Below are 19,236 nucleotides of genomic sequence, written 5' to 3' on the forward strand. Positions count from 1 at the left end.
CCCAGCCTGTGGCCCTTGTCACCTGCCCACACAGCTGAATTATTTGTGTGTGTGCGGTTTTTCCCTTCCCTCTGGGAGTGGCAGCTTCCCAGGGCAGGGGCCATGTCTGTCTTGGGCAGCGATGTGGGCCTGGACCCTGGTAGGCCTGCAGATGTCAGTGGCAACCTGGGTGCCCAGTGTCCTGTGTCCTGGACCCCTGGTGGAGGAGTCCCTAGAGTGGTGAGTGGTGGATGGAGGCACTTGCTGGACCTGAAGTCAGGACTAGAAGTCCTGACTGGTGTCCCCACCCTGTCGCTGTGCTTGTGGAACAGGGGAGGGGCTGCTCAGGGTCCTAAGGGGAGAAAGTGGCTGTGTGCTTGACGGAGCCGGTACTTCCTCCACTCAATGGTGGGCTCGGGCCAGGGTCTGGCCCACCACTGTCCTTCCTGCTGTGTTCGTTGGGCACTCGCTCTGTGTGCTGTGGGCTCCGATGGCTAGATGCTAATGTATTCACCCAGGAGACGTGTTAAGAGTGTCTGGGTGGTGGGCACAGTGGTGGGCCCACAGCAGTGAGCCACAAGACGAAGGTCCACCTTATCACAGTGGTGGGATGTCCTCACCTGACCCTCTGCTGCCTGAGTCTCTCATAGGGGCTCTGCCTGGTGGTGGCGGGCAGAGGACAGCAGGCAGGTTTTCCAGTGGTGCTTGTGGCTGCCTAGAGCTTTGGAGTGAGTGTTCCCAGCCTGAGGCTGCAGTCCACGGGACGAGTGCGGAGATTGATTAGAGATGCCTGCTGGTCGGGGCAGGGGAAGGGGGGCATAGGTGCCATCTCTTCTCTGAGGAGCCTAGGCTCTCCACAGCAGGTACATAGTGACTGAACCCATGTCATTGCCACGGGGCTGTAGTGCCCACCAGGAAGGCAGCACAAACCTGTGGGTTGGGTGTGACTTGAAGTGTGAAAGCACAGTTGCCTTGAATAACAACTGTCATGTAGCCTGGCTCCGCGTCCAGTTCTGAGCTAAGTGGTTTGCACGTATTCATTCATTTATTTATTGGGTGTTGCCTTCATAACAACCCTGCCAGGGAGGTGTTCGTAGCATTCCCACTTTATAGACAGGGAAGGCGAGGCGCAGGGGTCCGCGGGGCTAAGGCTGCTTCCCAGTCTGGCTCCTTGGGTGATGTGGCCTGCACTTCCCTGCTCCACCCTCCTGCTTGTCCATGTGAAGTCAGCAGTTGACAGAGTTCCAGGAGCCCCTTAGGGGCCGGGGACTGTCAAGAAGGCTGGGCTCTGGGGGTGCTCCCAGGTGAGTATATTTTGATTGTGGGATTAAAACCAGTAGCGTTCTCCGAAAGGCCATCTCTGCGTCCTGAGGAGTGGACGACACACTGAGGCATCAGGAGAACTGTAGCAGTGGCCCTGGCCTTGCTACTAGTGGCTTTGACGCCCCCGGGTGGCTTTAGACCGGGGGATGCTCTGTAGGGCTTCAGAGCTTGTTGAGTCTCCGTTTCTGCTGAGAACCGGAGGTGTGGAGGCTCCCCAAAGTCAGAGTGAGGCTAGAGGGCCACGGGCAGGAGTGACCTGGGAGGACCCCCGCCCGGTCGGGCCTGCCTCCGGCCCTGCCTTGTCGCTCTGTTATCACACCAGGTGCTGCTTTCATCCCGCGCCGCCTTTTGGCCTGGAACACGCAATTTTGTTATTTCTCCAGAGGGCCTCTGGCTGGACCCCAAGACCAACAGCACGGGCTGCGAGGGAATCAGTGTTAAATGGAGGGGACAAGGAGAGGTGTGTTCTGGATCTGAAGAGACAGCCGAGTGTGGCTGGGTTTACTTCCCTGTAACCCAGCCTGGGCGGATTTTACAAGACCAGGGACCCAGCACCTGGGGTCGGGGGTGACCTGGTGTGCGGGTCACAGCTCACGTGGCCAGGCGGCCGCCGAGCCTCGCTTACTCCAGGGCCTGGGCCTGGGGCCTCTGCGGGGAGGAGTTCTGAAGGAGCTGCTGTTGCAGGCTCCAGGGAGGAAGAGCGATGCCGGCTGCGAGCTGGAGGCCTTGGGCGGAAGGGCTCTGCAGGTTGTCCAGTCCCACCCTCTGATTTTAGAGATCAGGAAACAGGGCAGAGAGGGCACGTGATCCCTTGCTCCCTGGAACATTCTAGCTGCCTAAAGATGAGACAGGATCCTATAGATGGGAGGTTGGAGGGAGAAGATGGTGAAACCAAGTCTCACACATTCACTTCACAGGTATTTACAGAGGGCCTACTAAGCGCTACGTTCTGCCTTGGGTGCCAGGGATGCAGCACTGAACAGAACAGAAAGCCCTGCCCCTGTGGAGTGGTGTCCTGGGGAGGGGGACAGATGATAGAAACACATAAACCATGTGCTCATCACTGGTCACAGGTGCAGTGTGGGGGGACAGGGAGACCTGGAGAGGGTGCCATCTCTTTAATCTGGGAGGTCGGGAAAGGCATCTCTGGGAGATGTGAGGGACCGAGCCGGGAAGTCTGGGGAAGTGCCTTCTGGGCAGGGAGAACACCGGTGCAGGGGACATTCTTTGCCCCCGAGCAGCCGTGAGCACTGCAAGGCCACTGGACAACGTGCGCGGGCCTGTGCCATTACTGTGCATGAGATGGGGAGCCGCAGGACGTTTTGAGCAGAGAGGTGCCTTGATGTGACTTGGTTTGCAAAGGACCATCTCGGCTGCCGGGAGGTGAATCAACAGCAGAGGGCAAGGTGTTCCCAGAGCTGCTGCCTCGGTTCAGGACAGACGGCAACCGTGACGGGGGCCAGCAGTGAGTGTCTGGAAGGCTGTCTCCAGGCCTGAGGGCTCCGGATTGAAGCCCACGTCCAGAAATGCACAGCCTCCTGTTCCGTCCTAGGATGGCCCAGACTGGGGTGGCCTTCCCTCCAGAGCCCCCACTCCCTGCCCTCTCTGCCTGATCTGCTGGGCATCTTCCTCACTTCTCCACCTGCTGGGGCCCAAGCAGCTTGGCCCAGAGAGGAAGAGCTCAGACAGCCCGGGTGCAGATCCTGGTGCTGCCCGTGGCCTGGTTGTGTGACCTCGAGTTGGTCACATAGCCTCCCTGCCTGTCAGTTTCCTCATCTGTAAAACAGGGATTGTGTCACTAGGACCACCTTCCCAGTGCTGTCAGTGAGGATTAAGTCTACTTACAGTGCGTGTACCTGCACACAGTGCCTGGACCATAGTAGGTGTTCAATAAACACTCACTTTGATCACCACCATGCGGGCTGGATTCCTGGGAGAGGGCAGCCATGGGTGACAATTGGTTTCTCAGGGAGCCTGGACACAGGGAAGAGAGTGGGGATGGAGCATACTGATTGCATTGCTGCAGCAGCGAGGAAAGGTGGTAGGACGTTGGCTGTTACACTGCCTGAGGTCGGGGCCTCTGGGAATATGGAGCAGAGAGTAATGATGTGTTGGCATGACATCTGCTGTGGGAGGGCCAGGATCAGGTCTTGTAGTTTACACAGATCACATTGCCCCCCTCAGCCTCCCTTCTGAGGTTGTAACTGGTGTCGTTCTTTTTTTTTTAAATCAGGGGTTGCCCCCATTGCCCCCAGGGAGCTTACCACTGAGCCACACCCCCAACCTATCTTTACTTTTTGAGTTAGGGACTCGCTAAGTTGCTGAGGTTGGCTTTGAACTTAGAATCTCCTGCCTCAGCCACCTGAGTCACTGGGATTACAGGTGTGCACCACTGTGGCTATGCCTGACAGTTGGAATTGTTCTTTTTCAGAGTGAACTGAGGATAGACTCCTCTGAGGTCACTCTAATAGTAAAATGTCTTTGGAACTAGCTGAGTCTCACCCTTTAAGCCAAGGTCTGTACCAGTGGACCATTTAATCGTAACCACGTGTGTGTGGCTGCGTAATTATTCTTTAAATAATCTTCTTACTTGGCATTTGGTTTCCAACAATAAAATAAAAATCATCCTGAACAAATTAATTTCATTTGCACAAAATTTCACAGTCACACTCGGCCTAGTGCTAGTCAGTGGACAGTGTGGTACTCCCAGAACAAATTATTTGGAAACCGGGACCATTTCAGGCACAGGACAGCCTCATTTTGACTCTAGGTTATGTTCCTGTGCATGGAGCTCAGATTCTATCTCCAACAATAGAGTCTCCCCTGCTCAACTCTGAGCAAAGTTGGTCCACAAAACTCAAAACTGCAGGTTGATTCTAGGGGATTGTACCCTTATCCAGAGGGGCCAGAGACTTCCTTGGTGGGCAGAGTTCACCCTCTGCTTAACCAATTACCACTAACCCTAGGTTCTGTAGAAGAGGGCAGATTCTGGAAGATTCACAGGCAGCTTTAAATTTGCCCTTAGGAGACAGTCTTAGAAATGCAAACCACAATTCCTGTGCATAAAAATCCATGAGCCATTTCTTCTAAAGGGCACCTGAGCTTGGGTGGCCCAGCAAAGAGCATTGAGCTGGGGGTCTCTTGGGGAACTCTGCCCAGTCCCCCACCCAACTGAATTTGCTGGTGCTCCAGGAACAAACTCAGTTCTTCTCCTGAACCTGGGGATATCAGTTCAGAGCACTCAGAATTTTGCCACATCCTAAAGAGCCACCTTCAGTGGTTGCTGAGAGGCCCAGACCTGTTGCTTCTTGGGCCTATCATGCCAAAGGCCCTTGATTGCAGAAGGCCTCTCCTGGCCCTCGCTGGCTGGCGGGCTCATGCCGGGCTTGAGCTGCCTCTGCACTCCACGCAGAGTGGCTGGTGAAGGAGGGTGGCGGGCTGCGCGGCCACCTTCTGCATTGTCCCTCCCTGCTCCTCCCACAGTGAGCCTGGCTTTGGGGTGTCCCGAGCCTCTCCCGCTCCTAGCTGAGAATCCCTCCCTTCCCTTCCTGTGTGAAATATTCTGTCCTTGTCCTGAGAGCTCGTCCTTTTCATAGTTGGACCAAGCTTTTCACATTTTGTCTGGTGAGGGCTTCGTGGGAACAGGAGCAAAGAGCATTAACAGGGTCCCTGTGGGGTCCAGTTGTCCCTTAGAATCTACATGCGACTGCTCCCGGGGCACCCCATGGATCCCGATCTGAGGGTGCTTGAGTCTCATAAAAAACAGCGCAGCGTTTGCACGGAGCCCGTGCGTCCTTCTGTACCCCGAGATCACCTCTGGATTAGTTGTCACACCTAATGCAGCGTAAGTGCCGTGTGCGTGGTTGTTAGGCTGCTCTGTTTAGGGAGTAGAGACAGGAAGTCTGTGTTCAATACGGACTCGGGTTTCCCGAGTATTTTCTGACAGCAGTTGGTGGAACAGTGGAGGTGGGGCCCTGTGGATGGGGGGCAGGCTGGGCCAGGTGCTGTGTGGGCCTCCTATGCACCTGTCCTTCCATTCTCCATTGGTTTTTAGTGTCACTCCTGATCTGCATGTGAGCAGAGGGAGGTTTGGGTGGGTTAAGGAAACTGCATCTCTCTTGAGTGCTGGACCTGTGGCCAAGAGAGTCCCTGTTGTGCATTCTGGGAAACTTGTTCTAGGCAGCAAGTGACCCTGGGCTGGGGCTCCCTGGAGTGCTCAGAGCTTTATGGCAGACCTCCGTGTGTCGCCCTCTGTCTTGAGGACGGCTGGTGGGTGGAGGGAGGCCAGTTGAAGTGGCAGGAGGAAGAAGCCCGTCGAGGACGGCGGGGTGTGGCGGGCGCATGGGCAGGGAAGTGGAGGAACAGGGTCCTGTTGAGGAGCTCGCGCCCCGCCACTCCTAGGAGGAGGTGGTCCAGGGGGTCCAGGTCAGAGCATAGACAGGGATAATGGCTCAGTCACAGTCTTGGCTGGAAGTCGCTGGTGGGCAGGATCACGCTGATCCTGCTTTCACACCACACGTGGGTTTGGGGACAGCCCTACTCTCTCCTCCCCGGTGCTGCCTGCCCGCTGTGGTCTGCAGGAGACCCTGTGTGTGCCCTGGAGGGTCTCTGCAGGACAGTGGACACGGGCCCTTCTGTGGCCTCCATGGTGAGGGGAAGCTGCAGGTAGCCTCGCCTCGCTCTGTGTGTGGACAGGTGTGCAAGGAGAACACGGGTGGCTGTCCACATGTTGCTGACAGGTCAGAGTCGCACCGCTGCCGGGCCACTGGAGAACCAAGGCCGTGTGCTATTACAATGCCGTCGGCGCTGATTCCTTCTAAAGACCTGGACTGGGCCCACTCCCGGGGGCCAGAGCACCTGCTGAGGAAGTCCCCGGCTGGAACTGCAGGGCCCACCTGGCGCATTCTAGGGTTCGTGCCTTGGCGGGGTTGCCAGGGCCCTGCTTCCCCCACTTTAGGTTTCAATTAACCAGGGAATTTATTCTTGATATTTAAATCTTCATGTCGTCTTTCCAAAGTGCAGTATTACCCGACGTTGTGGCTGAGTGACACCGAGCATTGAAGAAAATTAAGTGCCTAAGAATCATCTCAAACTAATGATATATTTATGCATTGTGGGTTATTTTGAGTTTTAGACTGGTTAGAGTTGTTTAATAGGTTAATAGTTTCAATCTATTAATCTAATCTTTTCTACTTGACTATTTATTAAAATATATCAGCGATACACGACAGAAGTGGAAGTCACAGCTGGGGGTGACGGAGGAGGGGGTAACAGAGGAGCAGGTGACGTGTGCAGACTCGAGGGGACTCGAGGGGAGCGGCAGGTGCAGGGCCGCTCATCCCTCCTGCTGATGGCCTGTGTCTTGCTCCAGGCGAGAGGCTGAGGGGGGAGGCGGAGCCTCCCTTCCTTCCTTCCCTCACTTCCATGCTGCTGTTTCGGGGTCTCCGTGTGCCTAGCCTGGCTCCCTGGAGCCAGCAGGAGGCAGGGAAGGCGGGCCCCATCTCAGGGAGCTCCTGGGGTGAAGTCATGTATTTGTTGGTTCATTCAACAGGTATTTCTATTGTTTTCTCAGTTCTTTTGAGAAGAGGAAGCCAAAATTGTCCAGATGGTTAGAAGTCGTAGCTTTGGAGTCGGGAGACCTGGTATACTTGCTTCTGTCACTAGAAAGCTGAGACACCAGGACAAAGGCCAACCCACGCCTTTCTGTGAGACAGAAACTGCCCTCTGTAGAAGGCGTCAGGCGGAAGGAACTTTGAGAGGGTGACTCCTTGGCCTAAAGTACCACACCTGGCGTGCTGCACATGCTCCATAGCTCCATACGTCCTGACGGTTCCTGTCACCGCTGTGTCACTCAGCTTTTCATCAATGGGACCAAAATACCCGACGAGAAAACCTAAAGGGGAAAAGTTTGTCTTGAGCTCACGGTTTCAGAGGTTCAGTCCATGGTCGGCCAACTCCATCGCTCTGGGCCCGAGGGGAGGCCGGGATCGCAGGGAAGGGCGCGGGCAAGGAAAGCTGCCCGCCTCTCGGGAGCAGGAGGCAGAAGAGGGAGAGCACAGCGGCCAGAGCCAAGGCAGGTCCCCAAGGGCACTCCCCAGTGACCTGCTTCCTCCAGCTCTCCCCCCACCCAGATTATCCCGTCAGTGAGTTAATCCACGGGGAAGTTACAACTCTCATAATTTAATTTCACCTCTGGACATTCCTGCACTTTCTAACATGGACATTTTGGGGGCCACCGCATCCAAACCATGACAGTCACTTTCCATGTTACTTGAGGGAGTGAGGGACAGTGGAGAAAGGCATTTCTGGAAGCAATGGTATGAGGATGCAGGCCCTGGACCTTTAGAGGGTCAGCCACCTGTCCCCTGAGGGCCTGAGTCTGTTCCTGTTGGTGTTGATCATGGTGACCTCCTGGGGTTGTGGCTCAGTGGGAGAGCGCTTGCCTGGCATGTGAGAGGCACTGGTTCTCAGCACCACATTAAATAAATAAACACATTGTGTCTAACTACAACTTAAAAATATTAAAAAGAAGAAGAAGAAGATGTCAGGATGTCACCTGGCGACCCTATCTTGGCATTTCAGAAAGTGGGAAATTTTAGGAAGTCTTCCATCAGAAAGATAAGAGCAACTATCTGTTGAGGGCCACAGCCGAGTTGGGATGATGCATGGCATTTTGCCAGAGGGAGTAGTTGAGAGGTGACCAGTGAGCCATTGAGATGATGATGGTTATGTTAAGCTGTGTGTTCAATTGTATATAGACCTTTACTGTCCGGCAATAGGGCCCGGTGGAGAGCTGGGAGAGTTCCCGGGGAGTGTGCGTGGAGTGCTGGTGGAGTTCGGGCAATAAAGTTTCCTGTTTGAACATACAAGTGCTTTGTGGCGGCTGGGTTATTTGTGCCCAGCCAGACTGCGGCAACTTTCAAGGACTAAGCTGCACTTAGGAAACTGGCCTCTGCAGAACACCCCAGCCCCCGTTCCACTGAGGGCCATGTGAGCGAGGTGTCGCCCAGTTCTGAGTACTCACTGCTGCGTGTTCACCAAGCCGGGGATCATCGACACTTGCAGCGACAGAGATGGACTGCAGAGAGGGCCTGCTGGTGTCAGACGCGGCAGGTGCTGATGCTGACCTTACCTGGTTCACGGGGTGGACAGGCTCTTACTGACCATTGCCACCATATGCTCTGGGCCGGTGAGACCAAGTCACATCCCTCTGCAGCTTGCACTCCAGTTGGGGAAACAGATGACAACATGGACGGGGTAATAGAGCATCGCTGGGTGAACGCTAGGACCGTCGATGATTCAGCCGTCGGCCATGAGCCCAGGAGTGACCTGGTCTGGCTTATTAAACAGCATTGCTCTGGCCGCTCTCTCAGTCATAAATTGGGGGCCATGAACAGGGAGGAGAGAGCCTGGTCGTCAGGTGATTAGGGCAGGAGGGAGGGAGGGTGGCTCAAGCTGGAGTGGTGGCCGTGAGGAAGTGACAGTAGTCAGGGTCTGGCCATACTTGGCAGGTGGAGGTGACAGGATGTGCTGGTAGGTTCCTTAGTGGGGGTGAGAGAGAGGGAGGAGTTGGGGGGCTGTCCCAGGAGATGGGATGCTATTTGAAGTGGAGCCGGCTACAGCTGCTGGGTCGTGGTGTCAGAGAGCCAGGGTTGAGTGGGGAGAGCACTGGGCCGGGGGCAGGACTGTCCTGTCTTGGCACAGAGTGAGGCACAGCAGGTGCTCAGTTTAGGACCTGTGACATTTGAGGCACCCACGTGGCACTGAGTGGGGGTGTCAGGCACGTGGTTGTGGAGGTCTGGAGTTCTGGGGGTGGAGGTGACTGGAGGTGGGACTTGGGATTCACCGTCGTACAATTACTATTTGAAAGAATGAGCTTTCCGGAGATTATGGGGGTGTGGATCAAGAGGAGTTCTAGAACTGACCCTTGTGGCTGCCCACAGAGTCAGGAGGTGAGGAGGCCTCAGCAAGGGCACAAGAGTGGCCCCACAGTGGAGGCCTGGCCCTCCGTTGACCCAGAGCCAAGTGAAGAGAGTGGATCAGAGCAGAGGGCGGCTCTGTAAGGGCTGCTGGGGGGGGGGGGTGAGCTGCATGGACAGGGGTCGGGGCCGTGGGTTTAACAGCGGGCGTCGCAGGGGGCCTTAGAGGGGCAGCTCTGGGGGTGAGGTCGAGGCAACAGCCTCATTAGACTAAGGAGTACTGCCAAGGAGAGGGCCTGCCGCCGTCTGCAAGCAGATGCCAGTCAGTGGCACTGATCAGTGGGAGGAGGGCGTGGGGCATGGGGGACTGGTCTGAAGTCGGCCTCCGCAGCAGGTCGACTGGGCCCTGGAGTTGTGCTGGGGTGTGTGTGAATTCATTTCACATTCCAGCGTCCGTGCATCTGCAGAGAGTAGCAAGCTCTGCCTCAGATGGTCGCCCTCTCTCTACGGAGTGGCGTCTTCTAATGAAGCTGAGTCTTGAGGCAGGTCAGCAAGGCGTCCATACACACTGGGATGGGAGGATTTCCCTCCCCTCGTGTTGTCTCGGGTGAGGTGCCAGAGTAATTGGCACCCTTGGGCGAAGGGCAGTGGTCCTCGGGCTGCGTCTGGAGGCGGAGGGGTCTGCACAGGAGCACAGCACACATCTGCTGGGTGACGGGCGGGCCTCTACCAGGGCTTTAGACTTCTCAGATTCCAGCCCACTCGTTGTGTTGTTCAGATGGAAAGACTGAGTCCCAGCAGCCAGTGACAGGGGTGCATGGCTGTTGTCCCTGCAGCTTGGGTTTCTGAGGCTGGAGGATCCCTTGAGCCTAGGAGTTCGTGACCAGTCTGAGCCACATAGTGAGAGCCATCTCAAGAGAAGAGTAAAACTTGAGTCCCGGAAAGGGCAGCCTAGGGAATTGACAGCAGAAATCAGAGTGAAGCTCAGGTGGTTGAGAATTGGTCATATTTACTGTGACTTGATAGAACAAGTGTCAGCATTTTGGGGTGGAATGTTGTAGAAATTGTGCCTAGAAACAATGTCCTCTGACTCTGGGGCACCTGGCATCACCTGGGCCTCTTTCTCCAGCCTGCCCAGAGATAGCGTGACTTCAGGCCTCAGGTCCGTGGTTAAGTTATGTGGTTTGTTGTCTGAGGCTGCAGGGTTTAGTGGTAGCAGCAGACAGGAGCCAGAATTGCTTTTCAGACTAGGCTCGTCACCCTGCCATTTACTCACTTGTGAATGTTGAGTCGGGGTGTGGAAGTGAACAAAGTATGGGTCCTGTTCTGTGTTTTGGTTTCCCCATCTGGGCTCAGGCTCTGGTGGTGCCGGTTGTGATGGGGTGGGTATAAGCTCTTGAATTAGCAGGTAAAACACAGAGGAAGAGATTTGTTTTGAAAACCCTCCCCGGCAGTCTTCAAGCACGTTGGACAGTCCAGACTCAGTAATGGGGATGCATAAGAACAAAATGAGCGAAAGCTGTGGGTAGCGGAGGGCAGTGGCTGATAAGCATTACTGTTCTCAAGCCATTTCTTCAAATGTAGTCCTATAGAATGTATGGGTTTCCTGTGGCTGCTCTAACAAATGACAATAGTTCCCGCTTCCCCACAGTTTGACTTTTTGCAATTTTAGAACTGTGGTCCAAAAATATTAGATGGAAAATTCCAGAAATAAACAATGTGTAAGTTTTAAATTACTTGTTATTCTGAGTAGCATGACGAAATCTCAACGGAGTCCTGCTTCGTTCGCTGTTCGTCCAGGGTATCCACACTGTATGTGCTACCTGCCCACTGGTTACTTCGTACCTCTCTCGGTTCTCAGGTAAACTCTCTGACTAGTATCATAGTGCTTGTTCTCAAGTAACCTTTTATCACTTAATAATGGCCAAGAGTAGTGATGCGAAGGAGGCACTAGGGTATAAAATGTGGAAGGATAAATCAACTCTGGTGCTGTGAGGCAACACTAAAAAACAAGACAGCACAGAAAATTAAAAAAACACAAAAAACAGTGTCTGTGGGTTGGGTGTGGTTACCATGGTTTCACACACCCACCTGGGGTCTGCGGTATGCCCCCCACAGGGAAAGGGGGCTGCTGTACCGTGAACTGGGTGACTTAAACCAACAGAAGTTTATTGTTTCAAAGTTCTTGGGACCATAAGTCTGAAGTCAAGTGTCCCCAGGGTGGTTCTGTCTCTAGTGGCCTCTGGGAAAAACCTGTCCCTGCTTCGGGTGGCCTTCAGCATTCCTTGGCTTGTGGCCGCATCACTGCATTCTCTGTCACTGCAGTGACACGGCCTCCTCCTCCTCCCTTTCCGTCTCAGGTCTCCCTGTCTTACAGTGACCCTCGGTGCGTGTTGGGCCCCCCCCAGTAATTCCAGGGTGAGCTTAGCGCCAACGCCCGTAACTGCTACACTGCAAAGGCCCTTTCCCCATATTCACAGATTCTGGGATCAGGATGTGGACATATCTTATTTGGGGGGGGCACCCTGTACCCCATTACAGAGGTGAGGAGGTCCAGACGTGTGTGTCAGAACCAAAGGCAGAGCTGTGCGTGCTGAAAGAGGGGGAGGGAGGGCCTGTCTACACCCCCGCGTTAGTCAGCAGGGACAGAATCCCCGACAGGAACAACTTAAAGGAGAGAAGGCTCATTCTGGCTCACGGTTCAGTCCAAGGTCGACTGGCTGCATCGCTCTGGGCCTGGATGAGGCAGGACGTCAGGACCTGAAGGCCTGGCAGAGCATAGCTGCTCAGCCCGTGGTGGCCGGGAAGCAGAGACAGGGGGAAGGGGCCTGATTCGAGATACAGGCCCCGCCCCCCCACACCATGACCCACTTCCTGCGCGAGGCCCTGCTTCCTCAGCTCCCACCACCTCCCAGTCCTGCCGTGGGGTTATGGCTCCGTCAGGTGAGCCCACTGCTGAGCGTAGAGCCTTCCGAATGGTCGAGTCCCTTCTCCAAAGTCCCACCTCTGATACTATCACACTGGGGACCAACCCTTTCACATGCAAACCGTGGGGACATTCTAGGTCCAAACTGAAACAGCCACCTCCCCATTCCAGCTATGTGTGTGCTCGAAGCCTTTGTGATGGAACCCCGAGTTCTCAAAGGGCCATACTTTGAGAACCATTGCCTGAGAGAAAGGCCAGGGCTCCCGGTCTCCTTGGGCAGGGGCCCATTGGGTCTGGCTTCCCTCCCAGCAGACCCGCGTAAGCAGTAACCAGTGACCACATATAGCAGGTACTTGCTGAAAAATATCCTTTTTAGTGCCCGACTTTGGATTTGATGTTGAAGTGTGACTTGGGTTAAATATAAAATTCATAGCATATCTTGAGCAACTATTTTGTAGTTATCTATATATAAATCTATTTTACAGCGACACAAATAGAATAGATTATGGAGTGTCAGCATGTAGATAGATTCCGAGTGCTTTTTCACTAATATACCTAATGATTCGTGCTGAGAATATCCAAGGGCTCCACTGTACATTTAAATGGATATAATTAAAATAATGAGCTCTATTTTAAAAAATGATATATGAAAAAAAAATTTTTTAAGGAAGTTAGAAGGAGCTGCACCACTAATTCAAAGTGATATAAGTACTTCTGCAATTCCATTGTTATTAGGACACCTAATTAAATGCAGAGCATCCGAGAAAAGCATCGTTGGGCTTGTAAATCTAAAGTGCAGAAGGCCGGGGGAGGAGAAGGAAGTTGCCTGTGTCCTTGATGCTGGGGCTGGGGGTGTCGTGAGCCGTTGTGCCTGTGGGTGAAGGAGGGCGGCTTCTTTCCTCGAGGGGCTGAGTAAGGGGTCAGGCTGGTCACACGGCTGCAGCTGTATCACCCGGCATGGCCTCTGAGTGTTGGGGTACAGGGTGAGGGTGAAGGAGCCAAGGAGAGGCTGCCTTCCCACGGGTGGGGCCATGGCCCTGCTTCCTACCTCCCAACTCCTGGGGCTGGTAGGTTTGCAGAAGGGACAGAGGGTGGGGAATCCAGACTCATGGGCTTAGGTCCCAGCTCTGCCCTGTGCCGAGGGTCTCCAGTGATGCATTCATACCCAGGCCTGTTGCAAATGGACGTCCTTCAGTTCTGCAAACCCACAATGAGGATCCGCTCCATCCCAGGGGACGCTCAGGAGGCACAGGAGGCTTGAGTCCCAGTGCCATCTTATCAGGAGGTGGTCATTCTTTTGGTCATTGACAGAGTACAGCATTTATGGAGCACCTACTGTGTGCCTGCTGGATGTTAGGAATGCAGCACTACATAAGACTGCCAAGACCTGCTCGTAGGTGTGAACGGCTTGGTGAGTCATAAACGGACAAGATATCTTCAGAGAGCGGCCAGGGCTGCAGAGGAAGTAAAATGAGATGATGAGCTAGAAGCTAGACAGGGAGGTCAGAAAGGTGACCAGTGCCCCGAGATGAATTCATTAGCACGCTGTGGGAGGACAGCTGTAAGCGTCACCTGTGCGTGCAAGGTGGACATGACATTCAGACAGGGAGTCTAACTCAGGCTCCAAGCTGCGAAGGCTTCCCAAAGTCAAGGAGGACGTCATGAACTAAGCCGTCGTCGTACAGGCACCTGCCGTCTGTGCACATCCACTCCACGCCAGGTCCCTGGCCGAGCTCCTCACAGGCGTCATCTCCCACCCCTGCACAGCGAGAGTCGTGGTCCCCTGTGACCGACAGGGAAACTGAGGGTTGGAGAGGAGTCTTTGCCCAAGGTCACAGGGCATGTGAGTGGGCAGATGGGAGTCACACCCAGCTCCCCCTTCCCCACCACGGTGTCCTGGTACCAGTGAGGACTCAGGAGCAGGGAGGGACACTGAGTCTGTCAGGTTCAGCACATGGGCAGTGAAGGAAGCTGGGGTGACGGGCTTCTGAGGAGGAGGCTGTTCCATCAGCTCCTGTCTTGTCTCTGTGCCCAGTGAACCTCAGGACAGGCAGGACTGGCCGACTGTTAGCACCATGTGGTCTCAGCTAGTGGTGGGAACACTAGCAGTTTCTCTCATGTTGAAAAACACAGTGCATTGCTGGCTCCTCCATCAGTATGTCAGTCTCTGCTGCATGTACAGGTCTAGACAAGGTCCGCACTCCCTCACAGGCCTCTGTCACATTACCCAACAGTGGTAGAACCTGGGTTTGAATGTCTGTCGGTCGGAATCCACAGCCTGTGCACTAAAATCCATGCCATGTAAGGTCCTATCCTTGCACCCTCCGCTCACTATTTATATTAGTCTGTTTTCTGCTGCTATTACAAAATACTCAAGACTAGATACCTTATAAAGAAAAGAGGTTTATAATCCCAGAAGCTTAGGAGGCTGGCTGAAGCAGGAGGAGTGCAAGTTCAAAGCCAGCCTCAGCAACTCAGTGAGGCCCTAAGCAATTTAGTGAGACTCCATCTCAAAATTAAAAAGTGAAAACCGCTGGGGCTGGGGCTCAGTAGAAAAGAACCCCTGGGTTCAGTCCCTGGTGTGAAAGACAGAAAGAGAGGGAGGAAGGAAGGGAAAAAGAGGTTTATTGAGCCACAGTTCCTAAGGTTCAGGGGTGTGGTGCTGCCCTGGATTCTGGAGAGACCTCAGGGTAGATGGCATCACAATGGTGGAGACGTGTTCAAGAGGTAGCGGTCATGGTGACACAGGAAGCTGGTGCGCGTAGAGAGCGGGACACTGTTGCCCAGCAGCCCACTCTGGTGGGAGCTGACGCACACTGTGGGACATGCTCATCCCGCTGAGGGTGGCACCTGTGACCCCAGTTACCTCCACTAGGCTCTGCCTCTTACATGGCCACGCTGGGGACCAGACCTGCAGCACCGGAACTTTTGGGGTCGCGCTTACACCATAGCTCCTCTCTCCCTGCCCCACAGCAAGGGATGGTGGGCGCCAGGGAAGCATTAGCCCTGGGCTGACCCAGCTTCCAAGCCTGGTGCTGGTCCATCTCACTCCATGACACCTGCGTTCCACAGGAATGTCCCCGGCCTCTGCTCCTGCCTCCGGGGGTAGGCCTCTGCCCCAGGCATTGCCTACTGTTGCTGACCGGCTGCAGCAACAGAATAGCCTCCTTCTCTGAAGCCTCGGTGGTTCCTTGTGACCTCTCACACCTGCTGGCTGCCCGGAGCCGAAGGCTTCTCTGCCTGCGAGGATGGCAGCGAAGCACTGGCGGATGGAGTGGCTGAGACCCCGAGAGGAGACGGGTCCTGCCCCGGCCACACAGCCACACACTCTCCTGTGGAGGCGCAGCAGCCAGGGGACCGCCCGTCTTGCCCCTCGCTCAGATGCCCTGGGTTTCCACTCTGTTCTGGATACTAAAGTTCAGAAGTCGGTGACGTGGGGGCTGGCAGGGCTGCAGGTGGGGAGGCTCCCTTCTGAGGCTGAGCGCCGGATGCCTGTGACAGGTGCCTGTCCCACCTCCCACGCCCTGACACCACTGGACATGTGAGCCCACCAGCCAGGGCCTGGGCTTCCTGGAGTGTGAGGCAGAGAGGAGCTGGTCTGCTGCAGGGGTCTGTGCGTTAGGACACTCCCCGGGGCACGGGGAGCCAGAGGGTTCCCTAGACAGATGAGCCAGTGACTTCTGAGGGGTGGACCATCGGCTTACGTTTCCTGCTGTGGAAGGAGCCCAAGCCGGGACAATGTCTGGTGCTGGCATGCTACATGGTGGGAGCGGCACCTCTGCGCCCACTGGTGAGAAGGGTCCTAAGGGCCTGTCATTCACGGCAGTGGGAGCGGTCGCAGGCCGGGCACTATGGTGCTCTCCCTGTGCTTGATGAAAACCCACGTGACAACTCCCGTGGCTCCGGTTTGCAGATGGGGAAACTGAGGCTGGGAGATGCGATGGCTGGCACAGCTGTGAGAGCAGAAGTGGCGGTGCCCACCAGGGCTGGTGTCACCAGCCTCCCTGTCCAGGCCTCCATCCGCTGTCCTGAGGCCTGTTGGCCCACGCGGGCTGCCGTAGCAGAGCGCACAGACCCTGCGGCTCCACCAAACAGCAGTTTCTTTTCCAGATTCTGGAGGCTTGAGGCCGAGAGTCAGGGCCCAGCTTGCTCCGGTTCTGGTGAGGGTCTTCCTAGCTTGCAGGTGGCCACCTTTGCCCTGTCCTTGTGTGGAGAAGAGCACGGGCTTTGGTAACACCACTGAACCCCTTCACGAGGCCACCACCCTCTTGGCCTCCTTAAGCCCAGCTGCCTCCTAAGGACCCGATTTCCAGACACAGTCACGTTAGGGATGACGAGGGCATAGGAATGGGGGCAGGCACCGTGACCCACAGCACCTCCAGGTGGCCTCTGCTTGCTCCTGGCTAGCTGCCCCCACCTACCCTCTTGGCTCAATACCCCAACTATCTCCAACCTGGGGGACAGCTGGATTGGGGCCAGCAGGCATGACACGCCCCAGGTCCCTGGCGGATGGAGTGGCTGAGACCCCGAGAGGACACGGGTCCTGGCCCGGCCACACAGCAAGCCCCTGCAGATCCAGGCCCAGAGCCCAGGCCCACCGCCGGGTGCTTCAGTAGGTGTGCCCGGGGGCTCTGCCTGAGCCAGCCTTAAAGGTCACAGTCCAGGCCCTTCAGGGCACTGGAGAGGCCGGCATGGCCAGGGCGACCTGCCCAGGCCAGCAATGTAACGATTTCCAGCGTGTGCACGCCTCAGCTTCCTTACCACACAAGGTCCCAGGGCCACAGGGTGATGTGGAGAGTCTCGTTGAGATTGGCTCTGGGGTGGGTGTCAGGGCCTGGCCTGCCACTATTTTTGTGGGTGGCCCAGGGCTGTCACGACTCTGCTCCTGACCCCTGTGTCCTCCTGTGACACAGACTCCATAGTGCATGCCCTGCCCTGCTCAGTGCTGACCCTGCTGCTCCAGGTTCTCTGGTGTTGGAAGAGCCACCTCCGTGCCCGAGGGCTGGCTCCCCAACATGGCCATCGCGGGAGCCTTTGGGGACTGGAGTTTCCCCATCTGTAAAACAGGAGCAGGAAGAGCTTGGAGAGCTCTCCAGGCGGCCTGCCAAGGAGGGAAGTGAGCAACACGCGCGCTTGGCCTGCGCCAGACACTTAAACCCTGGCTGCTCAACACGTGCTTTGAGGAGCAGGCACCAGCTGACCTGAGCTCGTCAGAGACGCAGAACCCCAGGCTCCAGCCCTGTTGCAGCATCCCACAGTGATCAGGGTCCCTAGCCGGTGCAGGTGCATGTTGAGGTTTGAGAAAAAGATTTCAGCCAGCTGCAGGTACCCTTCTAGGACGCTGGTAACTCACTTGTGGTCAGTACCAACGAGGGCCAGGAGTCAACTGGGCACATCTGGACCTCTTTAGACTCCCGCTCTCCTAACGGTAACATTAGTTGGAGCCATATCAGCCTGGCAGTTTTCAAACTGTGCTTCATGGCCCCCCTGGGAGCCTTGGGGCAGCCACGCGGACTGTGTGGGAAGCTAAGTGGGCTGGGGGTCCTGCTGTCCACTCCATACACAGCCTTGCGTGTCTCTGTGGTGCCTGTGCTGGTGGCTTCCCAGCTGGGCCTGGGAGCAGGGATGGTGTCCACTCTGAGCAGACTCTCCTCTTTCCTAGGGAGCGCTTGAAGCGCAGCCAGAAGAGCACCAAGGTGGAGGGTCCAGAGCCAGCGCCAGCTGAGGCCTCGCTGAGTGCCGAACAGGGTACGATGACGGAGGTGAAGGTCAAGACAGAGCTGCCCGACGACTACATCCAGGAGGTGATCTGGCAGGGTGAGGCCAAGGAGGAGAAGAAGGTGGTCAGCAAGGACGGGACAGGCGACGTGCCTGCAGAGATCTGCGTGGTGATTGGCGGTGTCCGCAACCAGCAGACCCTTGGTGAGCACCCAGCCGAGAGGCTCAGGGCCAGGACCAGGGCGGGAATGTGGGGCTAGCATCGTGGGGGAGTGGGCCTGGCCTCTGCCCCGTCCTCTGCTGAGAGCCCCCGCAGCAGCCCGGGCAAGCCTGTGCTCCTGAGACCCACCTCTGCGTCTGTCTGCAGGCTCTTTTCTTCCTGCCCCGGCGGGCAAAACCCTACCCACCCGTCGGGCCCTTGTGGCAGCCAAAGGCTCAGGACCTTCTGTGGGCCTCCCGAGTCCCTTGTGCCCCTGTGGGGCCGGAGTCTCCCTGGTCACTTGGCTGTCTGCCTTTCTCCCTCCTTGGTTTGATCACGGTCCCTGGGTGCAGTTCCCAGCTCAGGTCCTGCCCGAGCAGACTCCTGGTCAGGATCAGATTAGTGACCCCACACCTTGCCCTCTTAGAGGAGCTGGAGAAGCCAGCTTTCTAGCAGCACTTTCTCTTCCTTCCTCTCCCGGGGTCCCCCACAGGGCTCCCTGCGCCACTGCCAGGCTCACAGCTCAGCTGCCCACAAGCCCAACAAACAGGCTTGTTTCGTGTAAGTAGAGCGGAGCCAGCAGGACAGGTGGCGGGGGCCGGTCCAGTTGGAGCCCCTCACCCTACGCACGTGGGGTGGCTGCTCCTCAGCTGGTCTCTGAGCTCAGCGTTGCCAGGTCTCTCACAAATTGCACGCCAGGAATGAGCATTGTGATGTGAATTCTTTCGGTTTTCAGTGTTGGCAACAAATTGCACTTTTGAAATCTGCCAAACAGAACATATTTGTGGGTCTGAGTCTTTCCAAGGGCCACAAATTTGCCACCCCTGCTCTGTGAAACGAAGCCCACGGTCCTCAGCCTGACTTTGTCGCCGTGTCTGGTCAGACCCCGGGCTTCCGTTTCCATCCGCGCCGCCCTCCACGTTTCCTGAGCAGCTTGCTGTGTCTTTGGGAGTGTCTTTGGGAGTGCTGTGTCTTTGGGACTGCAGGACCCCCAGCCCACTTAGCTTCCCACACAGTCCGGGTGGCTGCCCCAAGGCTCCCAGGGGGGCCATGAAGCACAGTTTGTCACTGCCTGCCCTTCCTGGCTGGTCTGGCCTGCCTTTTTCTAAGTTCCTGCATCTGCCTGGTGTGCATCCTGTGTGGCCCTCAGGGCCTCATGGTGAAGGTCCCTG

The 19,236-nt window shown here is 56.1% G+C and overlaps 1 protein-coding gene across 7 annotated transcripts in view; it reads left to right on the forward strand.

Moving 5' to 3' along the window:
• Znf618 (zinc finger protein 618) overlaps positions 1-19,236 on the forward strand; it is a 158,050-nt gene that overhangs the window by 85,998 nt on the left and 52,816 nt on the right. For all 7 annotated transcript variants that reach the window (XM_071600859.1, XM_027949458.2, XM_071600857.1 and 4 more), the window contains exon 3: positions 17,810-18,069. In XM_071600859.1, coding sequence (XP_071456960.1) covers positions 17,810-18,069 — 260 coding nt within the window. The remainder of the gene's footprint in view (positions 1-17,809; positions 18,070-19,236) is intronic.

Source organism: Marmota flaviventris, chromosome 13, assembly GCF_047511675.1.
Source record: "Marmota flaviventris isolate mMarFla1 chromosome 13, mMarFla1.hap1, whole genome shotgun sequence".
Taxonomy (NCBI): domain Eukaryota; kingdom Metazoa; phylum Chordata; class Mammalia; order Rodentia; family Sciuridae; genus Marmota; species Marmota flaviventris.